Here is a 21284-nt window from a genome sequence, read left to right as displayed (position 1 = left end):
TATTACTGTTTGACAGTGTTTATATATAACCTATTGCAACATTATGTGCAATGTGTTGGCATGTAGTGACATTTGGAAAGAATATACACTTAGAACAATTTTTAATGAGTAGGAAGGTTTTATGTAAAATAAAACCTGCTTAGTTTCTAAAATTATCCTAGGGTGACCTTTAGCATATGGTTTGGTAATAAAAGATGTGTGTTGAGCATTAACCTTTGCTTCACCTATCCTCTGCCAAAGTCCTCTGAAATTTCCAAAAGTTAGAATGCTGAAATAATTTTTTGTTCCCTGGATCATAAATAGACCCAAGGAAGTCTGACACTCAGTGCTTCAATAATTATAAGTACATTGTGCTTCCATTCTACACTATTATTTACAAAGAGGACAACTGGCTGCTTATAGCATTCATTACTTTACCACAGAGATGGGCAACTTTTTCAATTGTGTGGGTTCATTTGAAATACATTATGAAGATAACAGCTGGCCTGCATATTGAATATCATATAATTCACATAGGGTGGGTTTTTGTGCTTTTGCAAGCATGATGGAAACTACATTTGAAGTGCAATCTCATGCATGTTTACTCAGAAGTAAGTGTTTAATATCAGTTATTCCCTAATAAGTGAACTTTGGCTGTATTTCTTTAAAAACTTTAAAAATAATCTTTTTGTTTATAATGGTAGTTTGACAATGCTGACAAAATCTACCTCATACATGATTACCTGCATTCAGCTAAAGCCTTATGCACTCTGGCAGCAAGTATCATGTCCCGTCATCGTGACACACGTTCTACCTGCTGAAAAACTTGAATCAAGACTGCTTGTATGTTAAAGTTACTGATCCAGTAATCATAGTATTATTATTTATATAATGCCATCAGTAAGCACAGCGCTTTACAGAGTACAAGACGGCAAAACCCTGGTCTGAGGAGCTCACAATTTAAGGAAAATTCTGGGTTGAGAGACTACTCAACAGCCCAGCTCGTTGGGGTACAAGTCTCCCGTGGGTCCATGGGGTCAGTAAAAGAAGGAAATTCCAGCCAAGCAATTTTGGAGCAAAACAGCAGTCAATAGACTTATATCCTTTATTGTTGCGCAACAGGTTCAACAGCAGCGAGTGAACCCTGAGCATGGGGTGACATTGACTTTTAAAACTTTCCCACCAAATCCCAGAATACAGTTTGCACAGCATCATAAATGCATCATTGTTACATCACTAACATGTCACAAAAGGGGAGAGTTACACAAGATTAGCATAGACAGATATGTCAGGGCAACACCCAAGTATAAGATTGGCATAGGCAGACATGTCTTAAGTACCCACCACCCAAAAGTGCAATAGAACTTGCTTTGCATGTCTGGAGCCTGAGGCAAGTCTGGTGATGAGATTTGGCTTCCCTTGGAGATCAATGAACCCAGCAATTGTCACCTCTGGGCATTTCCTGGGGTAGGAGATGTGTATACATGTCTTCAAGCTTGGGGAGATGGCAGGGGAAAGAGTCCTTTTTCCAAGGGCAAAATGGTGTTGGAATGGAGGAACTTGGCAAAGGGGTTTATTTTATATGATTCATAAAGCTATGTATCTTCCCTGAGCTGTCAAGTGGAAAGGATACATTCAGGCATAACATTTGTAACATTTAACAACTTTAAAGATGTGAGACTCCCCCTGTAATTTCAGTAACAATATATTTCTGCCGAAGGTTCTGGTAGCCATGCTGGATCCAGTGCAATCTCATCTGTACCTACCCACCTATGAGTCCCCGTCAAGAGCTTTTCTTAGCCACTAACTAGGCCCAGCTGTTACATACTGGGAAAAGCTTTGCAATGCTTTTGTGTTTCTCTATGCCAGCTCCACTTTTAAGAGGGACTAGGCTTGTCCTATCACCTTTCTGAGCAGGACACTGAAATACAGGGTCTTGGCAGTGGTTTTTAATGTCTGAATGCCACCCATCACTTGCATGTCTTTAGGCTGGAACTGCCGTTGATCATGGCCACAACCTTTCTAAATACAGTGGTACCTCGGGTTAAGTACTTAATTCGTTCCGGAGGTCCATACTTAACCTGAAACTGTTCTTAACCTGAAGCACCACTTTAGCTAATGGGGCCTCCTGCTACCACCGCGGCGCCAGAGCCCGATTTCTGTTCTCATCCTGAAGCAAAGTTCTTAACCCGAGGTAATATTTCTGGGTTAGCAGAATCTGTAACCTGAAGCGTATGTAACCTGAAGCGTATGTAAATCCAAGGTACCACTGTTTTCCCACCCCTCTTTCTCATATAGAATCATAGAATCATAGAGTTGGAAGTGACCACAAGGGCCATCGAGTCCAACCCCCTGCCAAGCAGGAAACACCATCAGAGCACTCCTGACATATGGTTGTCAAGCCTCTGCTTAAAGACCTCCAAAGTAGGAGACTCCACCACACTCCTTGGCAGCAAATTCCACTGTCTACAACATATTCTGTGGAGCATTCTCTCCGTGGAATGTCTATGCTTTGGGCTGTCTTAATGTCCTCATCACACTCTTTACCTGCAGCTGCTTTATTGGCTGGCACTGGATACTTCCTCCCCTCACAAAGGCCATCAGAAGCAGCTATCCTGTAGGAAGCAGTAACAGCCAGCAAAGTGAAATGTCATAACTGCCACCTCCATGCTACCTAAATAAGCACATGCACTGTGTATTGTTTAATGTTTTGTTGTTGTTTTAATACCACAGTTTGAAGTAAGCTGTTCTAGGAATCTTATTGGCTAAATAATGTGTTAAAGATGCTTTAAATTAAATAAAAAAGGCTCCTACATCATTTCCTTGGGAATCATCTGTTGGCCTTAATCTTTGAATGTAGAGATTATATGCAAAACATGTATAAATACTCATTAATATGGATGGCTCTGAAATGTTATAAATTAAGCAATAACAAGAAGTGTGTGTGTGTGTGTGTGTGTGTGTGTGTGTGTTTCTTAGGTCCTACAAAATTCTTTGATTCCTTGTTCCCTCCCCCTTAGTTTGTCACTGGTAATAGTTGTGTCTTGGCTTCATTTCTTATTTTGCTGACTTCTCATTTCTAATCTATATAGGAAGGTTCAGAAAGCGGAGACACTCCAGACATTACTGGACTACAGCTCCCAATTATCTCTTAACGGTTGCTATACTGAGTGGAGTTGATGGGGGGAATCTAACAACATCTGGAGGATCCCAGGTTCTTCCTGCACCCCACTATATATAATTAATTAGCCACATCAAAGCAGCTCTTGTTACCATTTAGTCCAGCATTCTGGCTCTAAAACAGACAGATAAGGTGTCTGGAACCCCACTATCAGATCAGGATCGTGATAGTCATCCATATATATAATTTTTGTCCCAAGCACCTGATGATCATAGGTACACTGCATGGATGCTTGATTTAACATTTGTGGCAGTCATGAATAAATTAATTTGTCCAAGCATTTTCTGAGCACTTATACTACCTGGTAACATTTCACACTAAATCTTAGGTACCTGTTCATGGATTTCATGTTCTTCATAGACCTGCATTCTGCTCACGTCTGACATCTGCTCACCAGGCCACTCTTAAATTGCTCTGCCTTGCCTTCTATAAAGTGCCCTTGTTCCAACTGCCCTGTTTTCCTCCATGATTGTTGGTGATATGCCCTATTTAAACTGGTACTACAGCTCTCCATTATGTTTATTCTATTCTTATTCTGTGTCAAACAGGACTGAAAAATACCAGTGGGATCAATAACTTAGTTACACTGAATAGCAGACTAGAATAGTAATGATTAACACATTGGTGACAATTCTCAATTCAAGGGGCATCCAGAGCAGAAGGTGCAACTATTACAATGCAGCAAATGTCTTATTGGCATTTTACATGGTTAAAGCAAAACCTGTTTTGAACTTTTGAATGAGCTTTGATGAAAAAAGAGATTATGGACAATAACCCCTTTGCTTCATTTGGATAGCATCTATCTGAATATTAAAAAATCATCAGTATGTACACTGAGATATTTTATTGCTGGACTCTTGTAATCATAACTTGGTGTTGGTTCTATAGGTTTTGTGTTTAAAATACTTAGACTTCTATCTATATAGTTTCTAAAGTGAGTGTATTCTGATGAATGAAACTCGCATTCAGCAAAAATAATTGCACTTTCCACAGGAAATCCTGTCTAGGCTGAAACAGGTGTGTGAAAGAGTGACAGATTTCCTACATCCTAATATTCCATCCCAAATATGCCTTTGCTTCTTCCTGCATTGGTGACCTCTATTGTGAAGTAAAATTTCTGTCTACACCATTTTACGGGGGTTTGTATCCAACAGTTATGTGAGCAGAGATCAGCTTGTGCAACAGACCTTTCTCTTCCCCCATTCAGCCCCCAGCACTTTCCAGAAAACCCTCTCCATGTGTTGAAAGTGAGGCTTCTGAGCAATGGGAGTTGTGTCATGTGTGGCTGTGCTGTGAGGAAGAAATTTCTCAAAAATGAATGGATGGAGCTAAAACCTAAGATACCAAAAATTTCCCCTTTTTAAAGAAAGGTAGCCCTTATTGCCATACACATTGATTTATACACATCAGTAAATGTTTCTGGACATGGATAACATGTGCCAGGAAAGCTGTGTTCCCATTGCAAATTGTTGGCATCCAGCAGTTCAGATTAACATTTCAGTACATGGCATTGGGTTACATACATAGAAAAGTAAGAGCGTATGTAAATACCAAGCGCATATCTGAAGTCATGCTATAAAAACCAAGAGGTTTAACATGTTGTTGAAACAGTTTCAGATTGCTTTTCAACTGTGGAAAGGCTGATTTGACTATGGTCTACTTCTTGGGAGAAAGTTCTCTAGTTTTGTATTTTGAAATTATCACGATTGGGCTCCTTGAAAACATTGCAGGATTTCTATCTGCCCAGCAACAGGTTAGCAGAACAAAAAAAGAAAAAAAGAATCAGGATAATTTGGCATCAAAGCAGGAAATATGTGAACCTGTCACTGTAAGCAGTCTCAAAGGGCAAACTGCTTTGCTGGAGCTAATTAACCTTAGGAAATAATTACACAAATATGCAAATGTTGTTTAGATAATTCCATGTGTTATCAGCTCAGGTAGTCCATCATAACTGCAGACCTTGCAATGCCTAGGTATTAGTATCTGGTGTAGTTGATAAGGCTTTGGTTTCTGCCTGCCTTCAGCTTGGTATTTAAGAATTAATGATGGCAATATTCCATTCATGATTTTAACCTGCATTTTGAAAGCTCCAGAAAGCACTGTATATACTGTATGCACACTGCTTATCTGTGGACACTAATGGTTTGATTCATTAAAATGTTATATGCCTCGCTGGTCTTACTTGTCAAACAATGCTGTGTTGTTGTTGTTTTAAACCAGACTAAAATAATATTGCTTAATGTGTAATATAACCCAAACAAGCTGACTAGATATGTCTCTAAAATGCCTCATTTTATATACAGTGGTACCTCTGGATGCGAACGGGATCCGTTCTGGAGCCCCATTTGCATCCTGAAGCGAATGCAACCAGCGTCCATGGGTTGCCATTCGCCGCTTCCACGCATGACGTCATTTTGAGCATCTGCGCATGCATGAGCGGCAAAACCTGGAAGTAACGCACTCCGTTACTTCCAGGTCGCTGCAGAGCGCAACCCGAAAAGACTTAACCTGAAGCGACTTCAACCCGAGGTATGACTGTACAGAAAATTTTCTTTGAATCTTGCAAAGGTCCTGTTGAAATTATCCTGGTGAAAGCCAGTAAACTTCACAATGGGGTAGTTTCAGTTATCCCATCAAGCTAAATGTTGGGAGATTTCAGGGCAGAATTTGCTTCCACAAGCTGGGGTGATGCCTACCAGCTTTAAATGGCAATTAGACAACTTCATAGAAGATTATGGCTTTCAGAGGCTACTAGCCATAATGGGCTATTTACTACCATGTTGGGTTCTGAATGGTAGATAATAGTAACATTAAAAAATCCATGTTCTTCAAATACTAAAACAATAATCAGCTTTGCCAGCCAAACATTTGTCAGAAAAGAAAGGTATTTGTTAGAAAGCAAAAAAGCAAGGTGGGAAGGCAAAGACAAGGTGAGGTGGGCCTGGGCCTTAATAGGCAGAGTTCCTTCCTATGTTCCTGCCAAAAATTAAAGCTGAGATTCTCCTCTTTCAAAATAGTGTTCCTTATTTGCTGCTCTTGTTTATTACTCTTCCCTATTTTATTGTATTCATTAAGCACATATCACTTTGTGCTACTCTGGCATCAAATACAAGGTAAGTGGGGCAAAATTGCACAATTTTCTGCTACAGAATCCTATAAAATTAAGCTCCAAGGCAGATAAGGAAAAGTACCAAATGACGGTATTGTCTATTTTCTCTATTAATTAGGAATTACCAGTTCTTCCTAGCAGCAAAATAAGCAGGTTCTGCTTAGGCCTACCTATACAAAACCATTAATAATAATGTAAATATAATTAAACATGTTATGTTTAACTGGTATATTTATTAATATCCCACCCTTGTCTGGTATAAATCTTGTGTTCTATAGAACATTCAAAAGTTAGAAATAAAAAACCTATTTTTTCTGTACACTTTCCCTTAAATAACTAAAGTAATCATTAAATGAATATGCACTGTAGCTTTTAATTTTATGGATTTTATATGTGATCAAATAGTTTTTCATTATGTTTTTTTCTTAAATAATCCAAATTTCCCTTATCTTCTGAGTAGTCTTTCATTGAATTTCCAGCTCACTGGATTGACAGGTGCTCAATATCTGATATGTCTGATAATTTTAATAGTTACTGACAGATAGTAAGATGTACTAATTCTGCCTTCTCCTAGTAAGAGAACTAAAATAAAGATAATAATTAAGAATAAAGCTTTTAAAACTTATCACTGCATTAAATGACTTGTTAAATTCTATTCATAAAGTGTTAACTTGTTTTTCCCCCCAAAAAGAGACATGAGATTTGTCTAATTAGGCAGGAATTTTAAGGTTTTAAACCTTTTGTGAAAAGAACAGGTTCATTAGATTGAACAAGGAAGACAAAGCCAGTAGTTATAGCTGCCTCCTTTCATCCACAAATTAAAATGAATAGGGATGGTTCTACCTTGCATTCTCGATCTCCTATGGCTCATGGGCTTTAGGTAAGGTAGACCCTGCATTACTATTTAGCTTCCCATAGCTGGAATTTAAAATGTTTCTATCAACTTCTCCTTATTTTTCTGCTACAGATTTTGGTAGAACTTGACATTAAGGTTGACCTCAGGCTGCTACCAACACTATCTAATTCTCCTTTTTCCCTATAAAGCTCTGGGGCAAGTTTCCTGCATGTTGTTTCCCTAGTCTGGTGATGTAGAGCAGATGATAGGGGTCAGGTGCAGGAAAATACACAGTGCAACTACATCACTATAATCATATCATATCACAATATAGGTAAATATTTGTTTTAGTGGGACAGCTATTGAAAGGAATTAGATGGTCTATGACCATTGTATTTCAGATGTAATAGGTTTTAAATGTTATCTTAAAGTGCACAATGCAGAGGAATGTAAAACTAAACTATGATGGCTGAGAAAAGATTAGGGTAGGGTTTGAGTTGCAAAATAATTGTGATTATCAGTTTCTTCCTGTTTTGTACTTGCCTCTGGTCAGTATGTTGCAGCTACAGTTCTTCATTCTTCCCACTCTTCTTGTTTGTTCTTTGATTTTTCTCTTCTTTAAAAGCTCCTTAAAAGTTAACTTCTTTTGGCCTTGCTATCTTTTACTATATATTTCCTTCTGTTTCTTTAAAAAAAGCTCCCTATTTTATAACATGTGCAAGTTATGATGTTCCATTTTCTACTTATTGAATGTACTTGCATGTTAGGAAGAGGGTTGTGTGTGTCTGTTTAAAGAAGTGTGTGGTGCATATCTGCATATTATTTCTCTCTCTTTTAAAAAGCCCTTCTTATCCATTGTGTTTCTTGTCTATTTGGATTATAAGCCTCTTGGGCAGGAACTTTTTGTTTACTTTTTTAAAAAACGCATCTAGCATATCTCAAGCTCCAAATAAATAAGCATGATCATAATTAGTGTTATCTTCACTTTCTAGGAAAATGGCTCTCCTGAAGAACATGCAATTTACATATGGGACCACTTTATCTCCCAATCAGCAGCTGAAAATGTTTTTTTTGTGGCTCACAGTTATGGTGGACTTGCATTTGTGGAATTGGTGAGTATTGCTGTTTGGTTATTCCTTATTTTCTTTTGTTCCCATAGTTGCCAAAGTGTTAGGTATTGTTGTTTTTAAGTAGGTGGACTTAAAACCATATTTCCTTTATATGCTATGGCTATGTTCATTCATTTTTTTATTTTGCTAAGTAAAACAAGGCTGGATAACCTTTTATGACCCAAGAGCCACGATGACAATCAGGCACCCTTAAAAGGGCCACATGCCAGTCGTAGACATAGGCAATGTATACATGCACATATATATATATATGCAGACATGCAGAACTCTATTTCACTCTTTCACACTTTCATTTTTTCACATATACACACATACACAAGCAGCCACACACCCATGCATACAATCTCACACACAAACATACGTACATACAAACACAGATGCACACACACAGAATTTCCATCCATCCAGATCATTCTGTGCAAAGTAAAATATGACATTTCTTCCCACCCTCCAGTCTACCACTGTGCCATAGGGCATAAAAATGCAGGCTTTAATTTTTTTATTATTATTTATTAAATTTGTATGCCCCCCCTTACGAATATCTCAGGGTAGTTCACAATCTTCCGAACTAGTCATGCCTATATCCACCTCATTTCCAGCCCCTCATTCTTTCCTGCTACTCCAAACCCCTCTAAGCATATCCCATTTCCTTCTCTTAGTAGGGGGGCAGAAGTGATGGCGAGAAAAATTGCCCTCTCCCCCCAGCTCGTTCTCTTTCTTTCCCTCCTCCTTATCCCATCCTAATCAGGGGACATGGTGTTTTATGGGACAGTTGCTTGTTTAAGGGAACCTTTTGTATTTACATAGGGCGATCAAGGATGGGATGAAAGGACACTACTTCCCCTGTTCTTTTTATACAATCACATGCTCTTGTGAAGGGAAGTGGGGAATGGTGTAGGAGGCTGCTATGGTGTTGGCTTTGGATGGCCGAAAAGAAGTAATAGAGATAGGCAGGAAGAATCACTAGACTTCTTCCCTCAGTCCTTGGATTTATTTGCTACATTTATATCCCACTTTTCTTCCTAGGATCTATGTGGGAACAGAGAGAGGAAGTTCATGGGTTGGGAAACTTGTTTCTTGATTTGAGGGCGGGTCTTGTGAACTCCTGGGATTTGTATTCAAGCTAGGCTCAGTTGAACTTTCACGACACCCATAGTAAGATCCTGCCCTTTATCTCAGACAATATTGGAAGGGCCTCCATTAGAATAATGAGAATTAGAACAACCTGTAACTAGATAGAATAGTGTTTGCATTTTTACATTTTGAAATTTTGATCCTACAGGCATCTAGAAAAGTTTTGCCCATTTTAAATGGGTAAAAGGACTGAAAATATCTATATGGCCCTTGGCTCATACAGTTTATTTCTCTTTATCTCAGACCTAATAAAATTAGTCCTTGTAGGAGTGTTAGTAATGTTCTTGCACCTGAGAATTTGTAATATACTTGCATATCTTGGGATTTCCCCAACCTGCTTATCCCCTCCCTTGTCCATGGATGGTGTTATTTTTACTATGTAAGGATACATACACATTCAGTTTGCTGTTAATATACAGTATAAGATATTGATGGATTAGAATCAGCATTCTCAATTGACATATCTTTTGTTCATGCATTTTGTCTGTGGGTATTTATACCGGAGAACAAAATGATGTGATATGACTACAGTACTGTGTTTTATTTTTATTGTATGTAAGAATGAATGATAAATATGTGGGCATTTGGCTATTGCAGAAACTGAAATAGAAAGCATACTGGACCATATTGCTTTGTAATTCTTTGAAGTTGTATGGGTCTCACGCCCTTTGGTTTCTATGCGATTGGGGGTGGGGAGCATTCTAGATATGTTGTGAGTGCACTTTATGCACGCTGTAAAGGATTGCCAAGAGTGGCTCCTGTTGCTTTAGCACTTTCTGACTAGCAGCTTTAATGATGTAAAGTAAAACATTGCTCTTTTGTTTTTAGAGAAGATATTAAACATGCATGCGATGATTCCGATATTCAGTTTGGCTTTTTGCAAGTTATTCCTCCTGTGAATGAGTATGTCGTGAGTTGCATAGTACAAGAAGGAGATGTCACTGTTAAACAGTGCAATCATACACATGTCTCTGTGGCTTCCTCTCAGGTAAGGGGGCATAGGATCACAGCTTGAGTTGTCCCCTGTGGCTGTGAAAGCCTTACCTATATTTAAGCTTATTTGAGGTAGCTCAATACCAACTTGGGTTTCTTTCACGTGTTCTGTTGGGCAACCGACAAAGTATATTACTACATTTTGTATGGTATTATGCTTGTGGCTGTGAAGGCTTTCCATAAATAGTGCATATGTTAGGAGGTGAGTGAAGTGGAAAGAAGGAGGGGAAAGAGGGAGTGAGATGGGGGAGATTCCAAAATCATTCTGTTAGCAGTTTTGTGAGGGAGAAATGGCTTGATTTTAATTTTTGTTGGCATTTCACTTGGTAGGGCTAAACCCTGGTTGACTTAATGGACCAGCTACCACTGTCCCTAGCTATAATGAAAATAAAAAAATGGCAATACACAAAGTGTGTGTGTGAGAGAGAATTCAATTCCTTTTAAAGTGAATGCTTTTCTCGCCTTTTGTGTGTGCTGTGCAATTGCACCTAGATAAATAGGTACCGCTTACCAGCGGGAAGGTAAACGGCGTTCCGTGTGCGGCTCTGGCTCGCCAGAGCAGCGTTGTCACGCTGGCCACGTGACCCGGAAGTGTCTTCGGACAGCGCTGGCCCCCGGCCAATAGATGTGAGATGGGCGCACAAACCCCAGAGTCTGTCAAGACTGGCCCGTTCGGGCAGGGGTACCTTTACCTTTTATTGCTTTCTTGTAGTGTCACAGTTGATATTAAACATAAGACAAAAGCAGTTAACAACAACAAAAGTCTTTTACCAAATCACATCTCTTATGTTTTCAAATTTGCAGCTCTAAACTGGTAGTATGTCACAATTTGGTTCAGTGCACCTAAAAACAAGTTGAGAAACTTATTAAATGCCAAAAAATTAACAAGTGTCTAGATTTAAGGCCTTCTTTGAGCTTGAGGCCCCTGGCTAAATGGCCCTCCTGACCCCTGACCGTGACTACACCCATAGTTAATGGTATTGAATGCACCAGTTACATGGTAGGGAACCAAAATACACTTTTAAAGGTCATTTAGTTTTAGTTTTATTTTGTTTCATAATGGAGATGGATGACATTATGAATTACATGTAGAGATGGTACTCCTGTATTGAAAATTGTTTGTTTTTAGTCCATTACTGCTTGGTAAATAAAATGAACTTTTGGTTTTTGAGATGATAGGAAAGTGATGATACTTTGTTTTCTAGACTTTGATTAGTATGTATCTGGCACAACTAGGCAATGAGTAAGAAAGATGTGCATTTGTCACATGGTTTTCCAATTTTTCCAGTGCTGGAACAAGTTTTCCTGTTTCAGAAAGCAATATGCTAATTGTTCTTGTTGCTTCACTGTTTCTCCACCCGTGTATTGTGATTGATGAACAGAAAACAGAGAATTATCTGTCTAGCCTCCCAAATATTTGACTGACATGAACAGCTGTAATTTTTTACATTTTTATCACCCTTTGTAACCAGAAAATATTGTCTTGTTTAGTCAGTGCTATGCACAGGTATGCAGTAAAAAGACCTTCCATGTTTTCAAAAGACGTTATTAACAATTAACATTTTAAATGATACATATAATTTCCCCATATATTGTAATGATTTATGTTTTTAGCAGACTGTTAATTTGTGGAACTCTATTGGCAAGAGATGTAACACGTTCAGTTTGTTAATTCTTAATTTTAAAAATAGAAATGTTTGCCTGAAGTATTAAGATTCAAAACTGTTTTCAACTAAAGCTTCCCTTCTCCCTTTTCAGTCACTGGCTTGAGATGGCATGGCTAACAGATGACCAATGTGTCATTCCCATTTTGCTTGTTTCTCTTGTCACGCTGGTGGATATTTCTCCACTTTTGTTCTACTTTAATATGAAGCACACAGATGTTTCAGAACAAGATTTGACTTCTGACCTTGGGGCTTCTAGGGTCAGGGTACTCAGGGCCTGTGAAATTATCACAAGCAGAGCTAAAGTTTTTCTCCATCGCAGGAAGTAAGCAGTAAGTAAGAAGTTAAAAAGGAGCTTTGTCAGATAGACAAGATGGTCTCAGTAAGGGTCAGCTTCTGTAGTCTGCTATCTCTGCAGGAGGTGTGTGCATGGGAGGAAGAATATAATATATAGCCACTGGGACATCACATATCTATCACACGTGCAAAACTATTTCTGAAGAATACATTTCACAGAAGATAACCGATTTAAGAAAAGATCTATACAATGGGAAAGAGTTTTATCAATGTATTTAATATATTTATTTGCTGTAGGTACAGGCAACCTGAATGACTGATAAATCAACTGTTGAAATACTTCACTTTTTCCAAACATTTGGCTTTTTTTGTCCTTTAAAAAACAGGAATGTTTATTGAGTGAAATATATATTTAACAGTGGGCTACAGTGGTTCTTGTCTTCTTAAATAATTTATTTCCAAATAAATAAACTGTTTTTTGTAATATTTAAGTGCTGCTAGGGAATACATGCTCTTTTTCACTAAGCAAATTCAAACAATCATTTCAGAAATGTAAGAGTCACCATGAAGTAGCTATTGTACCTTAGAAACAGACATGCAGAAATATCCCATGGAATAGAGCAGTGCAAACTGGTCCTTTAGGGCAAATGGTGGGGCTGCCCCAGCAACCTCACTCTGCTCTCTGTCACCCTAGCTGCTTCCCTTCATAATTGCATCCAGTCCAGTGTGTGGCACTACCTGTCAGCTTCCTCCTCCTTAGTCTCATTTGATGAGTTGGAACTTTAGGTAGTAACCACTATGCTCAATAAAGTTTTGATTATTGAATCATTTTGCATACAAAAAAATTAACCTGTAAACTTTTCAGATATTTATTATACAAGACCCATGTAAGAGCAGGATATGCATTTAAAACCTATGCACAGATAGATATAGTGATATTGTTATATACATCTAAAAAATACATAAATAAAACCATGGTTTTCCAAGCAATATTGTTGCTTGAGGTCAGTTGCTTAAGAGTTGGAGCGACTTTGGTAAATCAAAGCAAATCACCCATCTGCAAGCTTTGCAGCTCAATTTCAAGGTAACTAAATTGGAGCCCCTACATAGGAAGTGTTTAGTTTTGAAGTAGTTGCTTAACAACATTTAATTTAACTATTTACCAGTAAACTAAGCAGGAGATGCCAAATTAGGACTTTCAGAGTAGAACAAGACTTTTAAACTATTTTGAACCTGTAGTGTAACAACCTGTAGCATCTGTTGTAGGAGGAGGAGTTCCTAGCTTGCTGTGTTGGAATTTTGATAAAAATGAATGCAAACATTGAAAGAGTTATCTTGGCTTTCTTGGCTTCACGTTAATCACTCCAATGAGAGGATGAGCACTTCAGTGGGGCAGGGGTAAGGGAAGAACTATATAGTGAGTTCTTAGAGGAAATACAGTGAGCCTACACTACATCATACTGTGTGACAGCCCACCAAGCTCTCTTGTTATTGTACTGAGGAGCTACTGTTCTCCAGACTTTCAGGGTTCATAGATTACAAAATAAATAACTGAATGTGACTCAATATGTGTGGGAAATAAAATTTCACCAATAAATATATCTGTCAGGGAACTGACCTCAGAGGGAAAGGAGGTGATAGGGCTCCCAGAGACTGGGAGAGACTCAACAGCCAAAGCAGGGACCAGCAGGGGGAGCGCGGGGTCTCTGGAGGAGGATCTCAGGGATACTGAGAGAGATGCAGCAGCACAGGCAGGAAGCAGGGGGGAGAAAGGGGTGAGAGACACGTCCAGTGAAAATAGTGGGGAGGTGTCAGAAGCAATTGCAGGGAGACCCATGCTTCGTCGGAAGCTGTCACGTCGTGAGTCCAGGAGACGTGTTTCCGTTAAGGAACTTCTTTGTTGGAGGCGTTTCCGCAAACAGCCACTGTCGGACTCTAACAGTGACTAGAGCAGACATGTCTGAGGAGCTCTGTCACACACAGAGGTTTGTGGGGCCGCACAAACTCTGAAGGGGCACCATTTTAAGCACAAGCAGCTAATCATCCCCTAATAGCAGTCCGACAGTCTCTGTACGCTGCCTGTGCAGGAGAAAGCATCATGAGCGACCCAGCCGGAGCAGGGGGAGGAGCTGATCCAAGCTTGGAAGAAAGATGCCGAGCATTGGAGGTCCAACTGGCGCTGCAGACGGCGAGGCTCGAGGAGAGGAGGGAAAGGGAGCCCGGAAATGCTATCTCTGCCAACAGCCAGGCCACTTTGCCAGAGTCTGCCCCCAGAGGAAGGAATGGCAAGGGATGGTGGGAACTGTTGAGGGGGAAGAGCAGGGAGAAACGGAGCAGGTAAAAGCCAACGCCTGGTTGCCATCAGGGCACTGCAGCCAGGCCAAAGAGCAGTGAAAGTGCCCCTTCCCCAAGTGCCAGTGCCAGAAGCTCCTCGACCGGCTCTAGTGATTGAAGTGTCGCTAGAGCTGCAAAATGGACACCCCCTAAAAATAAAGGCACTGTTGGACTCAGGCAGCTCCTGCAATTTCATGAGCAAGGAGTTTGCTGCTGAACACCAGATACAGACTATCCCTTTAAGCAACCCCCTGCAGGTGACCACGATCGATGGCAGGGAACTGTTGGGAGGAGGAGTCAGCTTGCAGACCATCCCAATGATAATGAGGGTGGCAAGGCACACAGAACTGATAGCGTTTAATGTGGCCACCTTGGGAGGTGCTCCCATTATTTTGGGAATGAGCTGGCTAGCCCTACATGATCCGCTGGTGGGCTGGCATCAAAGAGTGGTTTCCTTCGGTTCCGCACATTGCTTAGAACACTGCAGGGGGGAAAAGGGGTCAGCAGGGGCCCAAGCCACCCTGGCAGGGACTGAAGTAGTGGAGAAGGGGAAGGTGCCACCACAGTATGCTGATCTCAGCGACGTGTTCAGCGAGAAGGAAGCTGACCAACTACCTCCGCATAGACCCTTTGATTGCCAGATCAATTTACTCCCTGGAGCACAGCTTCCTGTAGGCAAGTTGTATGCCATGTCAGACAGGGAAATGCAGGAGTTGCGAGCGTTCATTGACAAGAACCTGAAGAGGGGCTTCATCAGAGAGTCCAAGGCAGCGGGGGGTAGCCCAGTGTTTTTTGTGGACAAAAAAAACACGGACAAGCCGAGGCTGGTATGTGACTTTCGGGCCTTAAATGCAGTGACAGAGCCGGCGGCTTTTCCTATGCCCAGGATTGATGATATTTTGACCAGGGTGCGGAAGGGAAAGATTTTTACAAAGCTGGACCTAAGGGGGGCGTACAACCTGATACGTATAAGGAAAGGGGATGAATGGAAGACCACCATGTTCACCCCTTTGGGGGCATTTGAATACTTAGTTATGCCTTTTGGATTACAAACAGGCTCCGCGTGTTTTCAAGCTTTCATGAACCACGTACTGGGGCCTTTGCTCTACAAGAATTGCGTGGCCTTCTTAGATGACGTGTTGGTGTATTCGGAGAATGAGGAGCAACATGTGAGAGACGTCAGAGAAGTGTTGAGCAGGCTGCAAGCCAACCGACTGTGGGTGAAACTGGAGAAGTGTCAGTTTCATACCAAGGAGGTGGAATTCCTGGGGTACCGCTTGTCAGACAAAGGGTTGGCCATGGACCCCGGCAAGGTTCAAGCGGTGCTGGAATGGAAAACACCCAAGACCAAGAAGGATGTGCAGAGGTTCCTAGGGTTTGGAAACTTTTATCGTAAGTTCATCCGCAACTTCGCCCACCTGACGGCGCCCATCACGGACTGTCTCAGCAGCAAAAAGAAGTTTGTTTGGACGGGGGAGGCGGAGCGAGCGTTTGAGGAACTGAAAAGGGCCTTCGCCTCTGGCGAACAACTTCTACATGTGGATTTACAAAAAAAGCTGAGGGTCGAAACAGACGCGTCGGACCGAGCCATAGGGGCGGTGCTTCTTCTGCAGCCGGGGAAGGAGGGGTCGGAGTGGCGACCGTGTGCCTTCTTTTCGCGGAAGCTGAACAAGTCTGAGAGGAACTACACGGTGTACGACCGGGAACTTCTTGCAATTTATGAGGCCTTCCGGAGATGGAGGCACCTACTAATTGGTGCACAACAGAAGGTGCAAGTGTGCACGGACCATAAGAATCTAGAGTATTGGAGAACTGCGCGAGTGCTCAACCAACGGCAGTTGAGATGGGCCCAGGAGTTCTCCAAATTTAACTTTGAGATTTGTTACGTACCAGGCCCGGAGAACGTTAGGGCGGACGCTCTCTCACGCAAACCTGAATATTTGGAGGGAGAGGGTGTACCCGAAGAGACCCATGTCATTCCCGAGGACCGCTGGGTGTGTGGGGCGGCATTGGTGGGGCAAAGGGAACTGGTAGAGGGAACGGGGCAGGTTGTATACGCCCAGGACAAACTCAGGAGTCTTAGGAGGGAGGGAGACAAACCCGGGGGTTTTGAGGAGAGAAATGGGGCGTTGTACTACAAGGGAGCGTTATACATACCTGAAGGGGAATTGAGGGAAAAGGTACTCAAGCAACTGCACGATAACCCCACAGCAGGGCATTTTGGGCAACACAAAACCATGTGGCTGGTTACCAGGGAATTCTGGTGGCCCAAGGTCAGGGAAGATGTGCGTGAATATGTGAGAGGGTGTGACCGTTGCCAACGAGCCAAGGGGGAGAGGCGGGCACCGGCAGGTTTATTAGAACCACTACCCACGCCGGAAAGACCGTGGGAGGCAGTGGCAATAGATTTTATGACTGATTTGCCCAGGTCCAAAGGGAAAACAGCCATTATGGTGGTGGTAGATCTGTTAACCAAGATGGCACACTTTATAGCCTGCTCACATGCGGTCACAGCAGAAGAAACCGCCAAATTGTTTGTGGAAAATGTGTTTAGGTTGCATGGCGCCCCCTTGAGGGTGGTTTCGGACCGAGGGAAACAATTTACTTCCAGGTTCTGGAGGAAGCTCATGAGCTTACTGCATGTAGAGGTTAATTTCTCTACTGCCCGTCATCCAGAAACCAACGGGCAGGCGGAAAGAGCTAATGGTGTCCTCCAGCAATATTTGAGGTGTTATGTTAATGACAGAGAGAATGATTGGGTGGAGAAGCTGGCGTTGGCAGAATTTGCTTACAACAATGCAGAGAACGTGTCCACGGGAATGAGCCCTTTTTTGGCCAATCACGGGTGTCATCCCCGAGCCTTCCCAGGGGGGGAGGGGGAGAACTGGAGCGTTCCAGCAGCAGAACAGTTCGTTGAAGAAATGGAAGCGATCCATCGCCAACTCCAACTTAATTTAAACCGGGCGAAGGAGGAATATAAGAGGCAGGCAGACAAAACCAGAAGGGAAGGGGAAAGCCTTAGGGTGGGAGACCAGGTGTGGCTGTCCACCCAAGGGTTACCATTTAAAGGAGGTTGTAAGAAGTTAAGACCCAAAAGACTGGGCCCATTTGAAGTCACGCAACAGGTCAACCCAGTGGCTTTCAGACTCCGGTTACCGAACCACATGAAGTTGCACCCAGTGTTCCACAGATCGTTGCTGTCACCGTATATAGGGGACAGAGAGGGGAGGGTCAATAGGGGACCAGCGATGGAGGAAAAAGAACACAGCTACCATGCAGCGGAGATCCTAGATTCCAGGTGGAAAGGAGAGCAAGTAGAGTATTTGGTAATGTGGGAAGGGGAACCGGAGTCGGAAAACACCTGGGTCAGAGCAGAGGATGTAGATGACGAGGTTCTAATTGAAACTTTTCATCAGAGATTCCCTCGAAAACCCCAGCCAGTGGCGAGGTTCCGGAGGGAATACTTCGCCACCACAGACGAAGAAGAGGAGTTGGAGGGGTTCTCTGATTCCGAGGTGGAGGAGGATTCAGCGAGTCGGAACAAAGACCGATGGAGGGAGATGTTCGAGACGTCGGAAGATGAAGAGGATTCGTTTCGGGGTTTCAGCTCCTCACCGCCCAGAGGAGAGGGAGGGGGCGGGGGGGAAGGGGGCCCTGGAGGGGAGGTGGATGTCAGGGAACTGACCTCAGAGGGAAAGGAGGTGATAGGGCTCCCAGAGACTGGGAGAGACTCAACAGCCAAAGCAGGGACCAGCAGGGGGAGCGCGGGGTCTCTGGAGGAGGATCTCAGGGATACTGAGAGAGATGCAGCAGCGCAGGCAGGAAGCAGGGGGGAGAAAGGGGTGAGAGACACGTCCAGTGAAAATAGTGGGGAGGTGTCAGAAGCAATTGCAGGGAGACCCATGCTTCGTTGGAAGCTGTCACGTCGTGAGTCCAGGAGACGTGTTTCCGTTAAGGAACTTCTTTGTTGGAGGCGTTTCCGCAAACAGCCACTGTCGGACTCTAACAGTGACTAGAGCAGACATGTCTGAGGAGCTCTGTCACACACAGAGGTTTGTGGGGCCGCACAAACTCTGAAGGGGCACCATTTTAAGCACAAGCAGCTAATCATCCCCTAATAATATCTAAATAAATTGTTTTTAATGTGTTATGTAAGAACTAATAATAATTATTAATATAAGCCCACTGGGCAGCTTGCAACACATTAAAAAATTGTAAAACATTAGACATAATTTTTTTTCCTGATACAGGGTTGCTTTCAAATGTGAACTAATGGTGAAGACTGAGAAAATGTAAGATACACAAATTAAAAGTTTGAAATTAAATTTTAGGCTAATAGATAACTAAAAGTAAATTACTGTTCTCAATATACAATACCAAAAATAGATGTGCGTCATAGCATTCTTCTTATGGAATTTCAAAATTCTAACCATATCACATTTTTTTTCATATTTCCTTTTATGCTGTCATTGAAATAGAGATTATTACTTACCCCATAGCTCACCTCTTGCTTTGCCGACTGAGAGCTAGACATAGATAGCATGGTTCTAATTAAATTCTTAGTACTATAAAGTATGTAAATAAAGAGAAGCTCCATGTTTAAAGCAACTTCTCAAAGGAATGTATTAATTTTTATGTACTACCATTGATATGTGTACTTTAGAGAGGAACAAAATTTAAAAGGCCCCAACCCTGAAGAAGTTAGAATGGAAATTTAAAAACAACAGGAGTGGGTGGGGGGGGGGACACACACAATTACAGTAGGGGAAGCATTTTCCCAAAGGCAGTTTATTTAAAATAGTTATATCTTGCCTTTCTTCACAACACAGCTCTAAGGTGGCTGATAATAAAGATTAATACATAATAAAGAAAGGGCAATATCCAATACCAATCATACTCGGATCCATTGAAATCGTTGGCATTAAGCCCATTTATTTCAAAGGGTCTACTCTGAGTATGACTTAGTTGGCTATCACCAACTTTTTAAAAGGCATTGGTAACATCTGAAAATACTGGGGTGAATGATGGGAAAGCTGCATTCTCCTGGTCTTAAATATTGCTGCTGGTATAACTGTTGCTCTTTGAACTTCCATATTGACCTTGGAAACAATAACTCCCTTACCCTAATATGTGCAATGTAGTAATCAGGACCAGAAAAGACCAGAAAGCACCAGATGTGCTAGAGCTGCTTTTCAACCAGGCAGCTGGACAATCAAGAGCTTTTCCCTCTTTCTGGTGGCAAGACGATCAAGTAAAGGTTTGAATGGGGGAGGAAATGATGATAAATGTCCACTCCCCTAACCTTCGATGTTGCCACTGCTGGTGATGAGGTGGCTGTTTCAGTTGCACATGTGTACAAGTTACTCATACTTCATTTCCAATACGGTTTTCATATATGACCCCACTTCATACATCTGCAGAGTCCAAGAATGGGAAACAAATTACTACTGGTTACTAAGAATGTTTCAAGACACTCACCTACCATGGTGGATATTGGGAGTCTGAATTGAGAGCAACTCTAGTATTTTAGAAACCAAATACTGGTAAAAGAAACTAAATACTGATAAAAGAATAGACATATAATAGCTACATGTATTTCATGGTTTGGGGCCTAATGTGAAACCCAGGGGGGTTTGTTGTTGTTGTTAATTATTATTCTTTCAAGGTTGAAGGGAAGAAGCAATAGTATTGTAACAGAGTGAATATCAAAGAAAGCCTCTGTAGTGCAAGGGCTTGAACATGCACACAAGTGTTTCTTGTTTCCCCACTTCACCTGTGGTGCAACACTGCAAAGAGGTTGTTGCCAAAGTTTTCCCAACTTTTGGAGGCAGAGGTCCTAGGGTCAAATCCTGGCAGCTCCAGCTAATAGGATCTGGGAAAGACCTCTGCCTGGTGCCTAGGAGAATGTCTGTGAGAGCAGACAATTCTGGGCTAGATGGAGCACTTTTGATGGGAATGAGGCTGGGTGAGGCATGGGCATGCTCTCCCCTCCACACTTCTCTGGTACACCATAAAGAGGGGAGTCAGAAGCTTTTGTTTCCAATTTTAAATTAACCACAGTTTGATGTAATGTCCAGATTGGGAAGAACTTCAGTTAGTTTTAACTATGGTGTGTCTGAACAAGTCATGTCTTAAGGCACATTTTGAAACGGGCTCAGACAAATCATAGTTTAAACTAACTAGTTTGTCCTGGTTTGGGCATAAAGACAAATCATAAATAGTTTAAATTCAGAAGTAAATACTTTTGTTCCCCTCACTATGATTTAGCATTGCACATGAATGAGGCCACTTTAAGGCATCTTCATATGTTCATATATGTTGTTCATATGGTTTTTCTTCTTTGGTCCTAATGTGAAAGCTATTGAGCAAATGTACTTTCACTGTTAGTTGGATAAGCTGTGTCATTGACATGACTGCAGGCAAATCTAGTGTAAAAGAAATGTTTTGTGAGAACCAGGCTTTGAGACAATAATGAGAATTAGAGGGACAACGGGACATGTTAGAGTTATACAGTACACTTAACCATAAAGTCTTAGACTCTGAATTATTAGTGTTTGTCAAAGCAGCAATTCAAAAAGAGACTTTTGATGCCAATACTATCTTGGCCCTTTAAGAAAAAATAAAGTAT

General features: G+C 41.6%; 1 protein-coding gene across 6 annotated transcripts in view; it reads left to right on the top strand.

Annotated features, from left to right (window-relative positions):
• ARB2A (ARB2 cotranscriptional regulator A) overlaps positions 1-21284 on the top strand; it is a 213125-nt gene that overhangs the window by 97157 nt on the left and 94684 nt on the right. For all 6 annotated transcript variants that reach the window (XM_082191366.1, XM_082191369.1, XM_082191365.1 and 3 more), the window contains one exon: positions 8097-8216. In XM_082191366.1, the coding sequence (XP_082047492.1) occupies positions 8097-8216 (120 nt within the window). The remainder of the gene's footprint in view (positions 1-8096; positions 8217-21284) is intronic.

This window comes from Podarcis vaucheri (assembly GCF_965113315.1).
Source record: "Podarcis vaucheri genome assembly, chromosome: 11".
NCBI classification, from domain to species: Eukaryota; Metazoa; Chordata; class Lepidosauria; order Squamata; family Lacertidae; genus Podarcis; species Podarcis vaucheri.
Note: the sequence above shows the minus strand (reverse complement) of the source record. Positions and strands in the feature narration are given on the sequence as shown.